The following is a 9,565-nucleotide window of genomic DNA, read 5'->3' as shown; positions in this document are numbered from 1 at the left end:
CATAGCTAGTTAATGTTTCGTTTTAACTAATAAAAGTTAAATGTGTCATTTTTCACCCCTAACTTTCCGCGCATGCGCAGTCTCAATTCAGTAACAGGGGCACGATGGCTGCGGACAGTGCGCTGCTGCTGTCTCTGGTGGAGGAGTATGTCTCTGGACTGCAGGACAGCAAAGCCAAAGATACAGCAACAGGTAAATAAGACGTAATCCTAATTTCCTCCACATGTTTCCAGAACACCAGGTTTTTAAAAAACAAGCCTTTAAACCTGGCTGAGCTTCAGGGATGCGCAACACGGCATGCTGGGAAACGAGCTAACTTAGCACCACAACATCCTGTGTGCTCTTCAACCTCAAGTCACACAAAACAGACATTTTGTAACTAGTTTATTCATTTTATCAAGTTATTAGTACACCCTGAATGTACCCCTCGTGTTAAATTGTGCTGTCATTGATTAATAATGTGAATTTAGATGCTAGTTAAGTGTGTTATTACCGCTTGCTAGCTGCTGTGTTTGTGTTCATTGAAAAGCATCCTGTCAATGAACTCTGCACCTTTGAACCTGCCCATACTGCTAGTTAATCTGTAGTTAACCACTAGAGATAGATTAATTATGCTTATGTGTTTGTTGTTGCACAATTCACTAAACTTGGCTTTCTGTGCAGCTGTCAAAAATGGAGAGTTTACAGTTCTGCAGCTGGTGGAGGCACTGGGGTAAGCTATCAACATTTGTATTATTACAGCAATAACATTAACACAATAAAAGCATTATCATTGTATGATTTAAAAAATATCCTCTATCTGTTGGTTTAGTATGAGTATGTCAAAGAAATACCACTGCTCTTACCCATTTATTGTAGATATGCTTGACAATTATTCTTTAAATCCTTGTAAACTTCTTTTTACATTGTTTAAAAAAAATGTTTTATACAATTTCTCCTTTTCAGTATCAGCTCATATTTCTAGTTTTACAATTTCTCTTCCCCTGTTTTTGTATGCACCATTATACACCAAAGCAAATTCCTCGTGTGTAAAAACCAACTATAATTTAGCATATATTGCCCAGCCAAACGCATATGGAATATAATACATGTCATTTATATACCACTTTTCCTGGTGCTCAAAACGCTTAATATATAATATATGTCATTATTTAACTTTAACATATTTCAGATTTCAATTCATTAAAAAGCAACATTTAAACTCAAGAGTTTCTCGGCTCTCATATTAATCGTTTTCTTATAATTAACATTTTTCCTTTCCTGTTGTAGACTGAGTCTGACCAGCTCTCAGCCTCACACTCGAGCCAGAGGAGTCCAGCTTCTCTCCGAAGTTTTACACGAGTGCTATGGAGGTCTTACAGAGAAAGAAGGTGACTCAATTTCTAGATATCATAAGAAATACTCATTGTACCCCGGCTCAGAACCAAACACGCCGAAGCTGCTTTTACTTCCCGAAAACCTGAGGTCTTCATCAACGCTGAGTTCTTTTAACTTGTTTTAGCTCCTACTGTATTTACAATGTTACAAACTATTCTGTATCTCTTTTATGCATGGTTTTTATAAATCTGTTATTCCATTGTGTTTATTTATTGTGTTCCTTTCTGTTGTCTTCCTATTAAGTGTTAATGTCTGAAAATGTGCGATATAAATACACATGGTATATAGGTGCAAAAACCATCGCCTTATTGCTTGAGTTATAAAATGTTGACCGATTGTCATTTGATTGCTTGTAGTGTTGCAGGAGCACATGCACCATATTCATGTGAAGGGTTATTATGTATTATTAAATAATTGTTATAATATATATGTTTATCTTCCTGTGTCTGTTCTCCACAGTGGAAGTGCTCCTTGTCTTCTATGAAAACCGTTTGAAGGACCATCACGTCATCACTCCTCCGGTTTTACAGGGGCTCAGAGCGCTGGTGAGTGTCCGCCTCCTGGAGACTTTCAGTGACAGAAAGATCTTGATTTTGCAAATTAGTTTTTTGCTTTGCAGGTTTTATTATCAGAATCAGAATCAGAACACCTTCATTAGTCCCACAGAGGCGACATGTACGCAGTTACAGCAGGAAAAAGAGCCACAGACAGCTTATTGTTACCTATGTTACATGCATTAAAAAGTACTAAGTTATGATATAATACAAAATATAATAAAAAATAAAAAGTTACATAATTTTCAAAATACACATCCTGTAACAGTTCTTAGGATTTAGCAGCCAGGTATATATTACACAGTTATTAACGGCATCTATATATATTGCACACATAGCACATATGCACATAGTTGGTTGGTATTTAACAGCAAGGGGTATAAGATAACTTAATTAAGAAGCATGCATACAAATATTCAAGATACAAGTAGATATTACACAATTTACAATTACAAAACACACATCCAGTACCAGAGTTTTGAGATATAGCAGCCAGGTGGAAGTATACAGTATTTTGCAAAGTTATTCACGGTGTATATATATATATATATATATATATATATATATTGCACATCATTTTGAGAAGCTCTGACTCTTGTGCACAATGTGTTTGTTTCCGCCTTTTTTCCAGACAAAATGTACGGTGCTGCCTCCTGGCTCAGCAGTGTCCATGCTGAGGTCTTTGTTCCAGGATGTTCACGTTCAGGTGAGACTTATATTCATATTTGAACATACAGCCAAAGTCATCAGGATCCTGAGCATATATGCAAACACAAACTCTTGTAAAATATCCACAATTGGAGTGCTTCAAGATAATTGTTTCCTCTACATCTGCAAAGCCCTTCCTCTTTTTCAAAGTATGCTTTTGTTGGTAAACTTGACTCATCTAAAGTTCTTGATTCCAAGGCATTGTGGGTAAAAACACTCATAGATTCTGTTTATTTATCCCTTAGTCTTTAATGCTGACGGAGAGAGCCTACGTCTACAACATGCTCATCAACCTCATGGCGATCAGAGAAGCAGGTACGTCTGATTCCTCAGTTAGTTAGTTACCAACATTTCCCCCATAATTACTGAGAGATCTGCTGAACAACACAAAGCTTCTCTGTTATATGGCGCATTTCCACTGCAGGACCTAGCCCGGCTTATGGTTAGGCCTTGTTAGGCCAGGCTCACTTTATGCTGCTTTTCCATTACAGTTTAGTAGCTGGGGCAGTAACTATAGTAACGCAGTGTAGGCGGAGCCGTGACGTCATCTTCAATGCGAAACACAAAACCAACACAGCCGTTAGCTGTTAGCCCTCAGAGCTCACAGCTCCTCATATCTGTTCAGAAACTAGACAAAAGTTAAACAAGTACAAACCACAGACTGTCTGTGTCATGGAGAATACAGTCGCTGGTTTATTTATGTCTGTATAGGCCGTTGTTGTGAGTGTGGACGGTCGGAGCATATATAACGTTAGCTTAGCCAAGCTACATTTAGAAAACACGCATTTTAAAAAGGTTTTTCGCCTGCCGTCTGTCTGCAGACTTGTCAAAGCATTAATTCATGGTTTTTACTAACCGGTATCAGTATGTTGTTACTTCGGCATCATTTTGAAACGTGTATTACAATTAAATCACGGTCAAATATGTTCATTTTGTTGTAGTTCTCTCTGACCAATCAGCAGTCAAGAGTGTTTACGTCACTAGTTTAGCATATTCAGCCCGGTTGTAAGAACCTCGATTTTGGAGGGCCAGAAAAAGTAGCCGCTAGCCGGAATGACGTCACGGCAGTTGTATGCAGCGTCGCTCCGCCTGCCAAAAAGCTGATCGCCCCGCCTACACTGCGTTACTATAGTAACTACCCCAGTTCCTAAACTGTAATGGAAGCGCAGCATTAAAGTGAGCCGGGCCTAATAAGGCCTAACCAAACCGAGCGAGGCCGAGCGAGGCCTGCGTGGAAATGCGCCAATAGCTGTAGGTTATTTGCAAACACGAGAGACAGTCAGAAATTGTTATTGCTCACCTAAAGGTTCTTAAACTATTCCCAGACCTATAATTAAGGAGAGAGTTATCACACCTTCCTCTGCTTTGTTTAGCAGTTGAATACTTTGCTTAGACTAACTGTATAGGAAGCAAATAGATGCAACACAATGAAGTGTGTGTGTCTGTCTGCCAGTACTTAGCACACAGCGGGACAGTGTGTCCTGTCCTCCAGCAGTTTCTCCTTGTTATATCGTAGTAGAATAAACATATTAGATATTCTTTATAAACGTTCAAATTAACATTTTTGTCATTTGGATTATCTAAATTGTAATTTCAATATCTTATTATTATCCAAGCCTTAAGACCAATGTGACATTTTTGATAATGGGATATATAAATAAAATCTAATGGATTTTAAACTCAGATTAAGAAATGTTCAGCACAATGTCAGTTTACAAACGACATCCTAACACAACTTCCTCAGAATTTCAGGAAGAGGTTTGTGGTGTCATTTTGGCCGTCTGCCTTTTGTCAAAACATCATATGGTGGAACAATATTTCTATCAGCAGAACTTAAAGAAATCTGTGTTCTCCTGTGTGCCCTCTCCTCAGAACTGAAGGGCTTGGGACCAGACTTTGTGTTTGGTTTTGTCCAATCAATGGACGGAGAGAGGGATCCTCGTAACCTGCTGTTAGCGTTCCAGATCGCCAAAGGCATCGTCCTGCGAGGTTATGATCTAGGTAAGAGTGCTTCTTTCTCTGTATCTCTGTCTGTCTCTGGCCTTTCCTTCAACTGTGTTACGATCTACTATCACCAGGCTCCCTACGATACGATGCTATCGCGATACTTAAGCCACGATACGATAGTATTGCGATTCTACGATATGCTAAGTATTGCGATATTGAAGTTAAGTTGTTTAATGGTATGCTAAAGTAAAGCTAATATGGATGTAGCTTAAATGTATTTGTTGTTTTGTGTCTTTTTATAGCTTTACGTTGGATTTTGGAGTTGTCAATGCATTAAAAATCATCAGTCAAGTGTACGACCATCTTTCGGAGGGATATGCTACAGTTTTTATAATAAAATATCAATACTTGGTGTCCGTCTATCGATACAATATCGCCACGCAAAGTATCGCGATACTATGCTGTATGGATTATTTCCCCCAGCCCTACTAATTAGCCTGATTTCCTGATGTCTGCTGTCTCAGGTAAATTCACAGAGGAGCTGTTCGAGGTGACGTCCTGCTACTTCCCCATCGACTTCAGCCCCGTAAGTCCCTGTTTTGTTTACTCGGCTGCTTTAGTGTGACGACAGCAGACAGAAATGTCATCAGCGACTTCCTGTGAGCTCAGGCTAGCTGTGAAAAACATCAATAACACACAGCGTCTGTCTCCTCATCGCCTCACACACATTTCCCGTCACTGATGATCGCAGCTGTGTGTGTTTGTTGACTCTGGGGAAAACCTGCATGATGTCACTCTGCTGTTTATGTGATAATGATAATAATGAAACAAGCTGTAGAAATACATGGTAGATCTTTCACAACTACGCTCAGGTCTTCTGGCTTTTGGATTTGGAAAAGTCTCTGAAATAATCTGGAGCACAGTATTACTAAACAACGCCAGAAAGAATTGTTACATTTGCATCAAAGCTTCACTACTGGCAACTGTTATTTTTTAACATGCAAGTAAATATAAATATAGTTAAATAAATTGTATACATTTAAAGATAGGAGATTATAATAATGAACATTTTATATCAAGGAAGAAATAATTTATAAACAATCATAACAACAAATTAATAAATATATAAATTAAAATAAATATTTAAATAAAATGCAATTAAATTAGATAAATTAGATAAAAGAGTGATAGCAATATAATAGTGATATTTAAAAAAAAAGTACAATAATGAATTCAAAACTAAATAAATGAAGAAAAATCTAATAAATGTGCAGTAGCAAAAAATAAAAATAAAACAGATACCAGAAAATTATCAATATCAACATTCTTCTGAAAGGTATAAATTGATCCTTTTATAATCTCTCTGTATCATTACTTTTTGCCCCCAGCCTCCCAACGACCCCCACGGCATCACCAGAGAGGAGCTGATCCTCACGCTGAGGGACGTCCTCACCGGGACGCCAAGATTTGCAGAGGTAGGACGACCAAATTTTAGTTTGTATTTTAGTGGAAGTTACGGGGGTCTTGTGGCCTAAGAAGAATATATATATATACATCCATCCATCTTCTCCCGCTTATCCGTGGTCGGGTCGCGGGGGTATAGTTCCAGCAGAGAGCCCCAAACGTTCCTTTCCCCTCATCAACCAGCTCTGACTGGGGGGTTCCCAAGGCGCTCCCAGGCCAGCGAAGAGATATAATCCCTCCACCTGGTCCTAGGTCCCCTCTGTCTCCTCCCAGCTGGACGTGCCTGGAACACCTCCCTAGGGAGGCGCCCAGGTGGCATCCTTACTAGGTGCCCGAACCACCTCAACTGGCTCCTTTGGACGCGAAGGAGGAGCGGCTCAACTCCGAGTCCCTCCCTGATGACTGAACTTCTCACCTTATCCCTAAGGGAGACGCCAGCCACCCTGCGGAGAAAACCCATCTCGACCGCTTGTATCCGCGATCTCGTTCTTTCGGTCATGAAATATAAATATATATATATTTTATTTTTTTTTGTGTGTATGTGTTCCAGCAACCTATACAGACATATTCACACTTCTGATTCCTTTTTTTCCCTTTTTTAAACAAAATGTGAAGGAAAGCAAGAGAGAAACATTTTGAGAAAAAATAAAAATACATAAATTATAACAAGAGATAATGATATAAAAAGGGTTTGTATTTTGTAAAAGTGTTTTTGTGAATATATCTTTGATTGAAAACAATTCTGAAAGATAATATTACGTCCTGTTTACACTTTTATTTTTCCAGTTTCTGTTGCCTCTCATCATTGAGAAGCTGGACTCAGATGTTCAGAGCGCGAAGCTGGACTCGCTGCAGACTCTGGTGAGAAATCGTACTTTTTAATACACAGATATTTCTCCTAAAGCAATACAGTCACTTAATGAAGCTGCTGAGAGGCACTGACATTTACGAAATACTTTAAAGGGCACCTATTATGCAAAATCCTCTTCTTCATGTCTCTTCTACATCAACATGTGTCCCCTCTTCTCCATGTCTCTTCTACATCAACATGTGTCCCCTCTTCTTCATGTCTCTTCTACATCAACATGTGTCCCCTCTTCCTCATGTCTCTTCTACATCAACATGTGCCCCCTCTTCTTCATGTCTCTTCTACATCAACATGTGTCCCCTCTTCTTCATGTCTCTTCTACATCAACATGTGTCCCCTCTTCTTCATGTCTCTTCTACATCAACATGTGTCCCCTCTTCTCCATGTCTCTTCTACATCAACATGTGTCCCCTCTTCTTCATGTCTCTTCTACATCAACATGTGTCCCCTCTTCTTCATGTCTCTTCTACATCAACATGTGTCCCCTCTTCTCCATGTCTCTTCTACATCAACATGTGTCCCCTCTTCTTCATGTCTCTTCTACATCAACATGTGTCCCCTCTTCTTCATGTCTCTTCTACATCAACATGTGTCCCCTCTTCTTCATGTCTCTTCTACATCAACATGTGTCCCCTCTTCTTCATGTCTCTTCTACATCAACATGTGTCCCCTCTTCTTCATGTCTCTTCCACATCAACATGTGTCCCCTCTTCTTCATGTCTCTTCTACATCAACATGTGTCCCCTCTTCTTCATGTCTCTTCTACATCAACTTGTGTCCCTCTTCTTCATGTCTCTTCTACATCAACATGTGGCCCCTCTTCTTCATGTCCTTCCACATCAACATGTGTCCCCTCTTCTTTCATGTCTCTTCTACATCAACATGTGTCCCTTCTTTCATGTCTCTTCTATATCAACATGTGTCCTCCTCTTCTTCATGTCTCTTCTACCATCAACATGTGTCCCCCTCTTCTTCATGTCTCTTCTACATCAACATGTGGTCCCTCTTCTTCATGTCTCTTCTGCATCAACAGTGTTCCTTCTTATGTCTCTTCTACATCAACATGTGTCCCCTCTTCTTCATGTCTCTTCTACATCAACATGTGTCCCTCTTCTTCATGTCTCTTCTACATCAACATGTGTCCCCTCTTCTTCATGTCTCTTCTTCAGTCAACATGTGTCCCCTCTTCTTCATGTCTCTTCTACATCAACATGTGTCCCCTCTTCTTCATGTCTCTTCTACATCAAACATGTGTCCCCTCTTCTTCATGTCTCTTCTACATCAACATGTGTCCCCCTCTTCTTCATGTCTCTTCTACATCAACATGTGTCCCCTCTTCTTCATGTCTCTTCTACATCAACATGTGTCCCCTCTTCTTCATGTCTCTTCTACATCAACATGTGTCCCCTCTTCTTCATGTCTCTTCTACATCAACATGTGTCCCCTCTTCTTCATGTCTCTTCTACATCAACATGTGTCCTCTCTTCTTCATGTCTCTTCTACATCAACATGTGTCCCCTCTTCTTCATGTCTCTTCTACATCAACATGTGTCCCCTTTGTGGAAAGAGACTCTGAAAGTTTCAGGAACAAAGATTCTCTCTCTTTTTGATCCATTTCTATAAAAACCTGTCTGAAAATGAGCTGATCAGATTTTGGCCACTTTATGATGTCATAACGATGTGTTGTCTTGTGTAACCATTAGCCAATCAGCAACCAAGGTAACCCCCCCCCCCCCCTTATCACCTGAATCTCCTCCTAGAGCACCATTGAGTTCTTTGTAACCAAATCTCTCTCAGAGGGGCGTGGGGATGATCTGTTTGGTGTTTCAGCCAATCAGAGACAGGCTCTGTATATATCTGAGACCTGTGATATATTGATGAAAAACAATCTAATAGGGAACCTTTTTAAGAAGACATTCTGGTTCTTATCTCCCCACTCTTGATGTTTTTCAGACTGCTTGTGTGTCTCAATACGAACACAAGGACCTGGCAGAATTCCTCGAGGGACTGTGGGCGTCACTGCGCAGAGAGGTGGGTTTTTGCATAATTATGTACAAAAACATACCCTGTTTTATTCTGCAGTGTTTAGTTATTAGATTGTGCTGCGTTTACAGTTGCAACACTTTAATGTCTAACTCTAGACATATTTGAGTCTTCTAACAACAGAAATTATCCGTTTTATTGAGAGCATCCAAAGGAAATGACCCAAAACTCAATTTATTATGAGAAGAAAGGAACATGTGGTTTCTGGTGCGCTAACTTTCAAGATATACAAAGTGAAATCCAGGCCAATGCTGACACCCACCAGTATGTTACTATGTTCTTAGCAAGAGAAGAGAACAAGTCACCGAAAAATCAATTGCAGAAAGGAATCGAAATAAACCTTTCGTCTCTTATTCAACCATACGGTTTAGACCTAAGAGTCAGAAGTACTAACTGATCTTCCCCTTCTCGTTGTTTCCCTGCAGGTGTTTCAGACATCGAGTGAGAAGATCGAGTCTGCCGGCCTCGCCACGGTCACCGCGATCACTTCCTGTCTGTCTCGCTCCGTACTCAACTCCGACTCTGAAGACTCCCTCAACACCTTCCTGGAGCTCGTTCTCAAAGGTGAACATTGTGAAATCAAGCTAATTTTAACACTAGTAAC

The 9,565-nt window shown here is 39.9% G+C and overlaps 1 protein-coding gene across 1 annotated transcript in view; it reads left to right on the top strand.

Moving 5' to 3' along the window:
- Positions 1 to 79: 79 nt before the first annotated feature.
- Positions 80 to 9,565, top strand: part of mms19 (MMS19 homolog, cytosolic iron-sulfur assembly component) — a gene marked incomplete in the record, with an annotated part of 26,147 nt that continues 16,661 nt past the window's right edge. Inside the window, 12 exon segments of the mRNA XM_034241315.1 lie at positions 80 to 192; positions 664 to 712; positions 1,270 to 1,370; positions 1,837 to 1,922; positions 2,563 to 2,637; positions 2,885 to 2,954; positions 4,512 to 4,640; positions 5,111 to 5,172; positions 5,975 to 6,061; positions 6,837 to 6,911; positions 8,872 to 8,949; positions 9,387 to 9,525. Coding sequence (XP_034097206.1) covers positions 105 to 192; positions 664 to 712; positions 1,270 to 1,370; positions 1,837 to 1,922; positions 2,563 to 2,637; positions 2,885 to 2,954; positions 4,512 to 4,640; positions 5,111 to 5,172; positions 5,975 to 6,061; positions 6,837 to 6,911; positions 8,872 to 8,949; positions 9,387 to 9,525 — 1,039 coding nt within the window.

Source organism: Gymnodraco acuticeps, unplaced genomic scaffold, assembly GCF_902827175.1.
Source record: "Gymnodraco acuticeps unplaced genomic scaffold, fGymAcu1.1, whole genome shotgun sequence".
Taxonomy (NCBI): domain Eukaryota; kingdom Metazoa; phylum Chordata; class Actinopteri; order Perciformes; family Bathydraconidae; genus Gymnodraco; species Gymnodraco acuticeps.
Note: the sequence above shows the minus strand (reverse complement) of the source record. Positions and strands in the feature narration are given on the sequence as shown.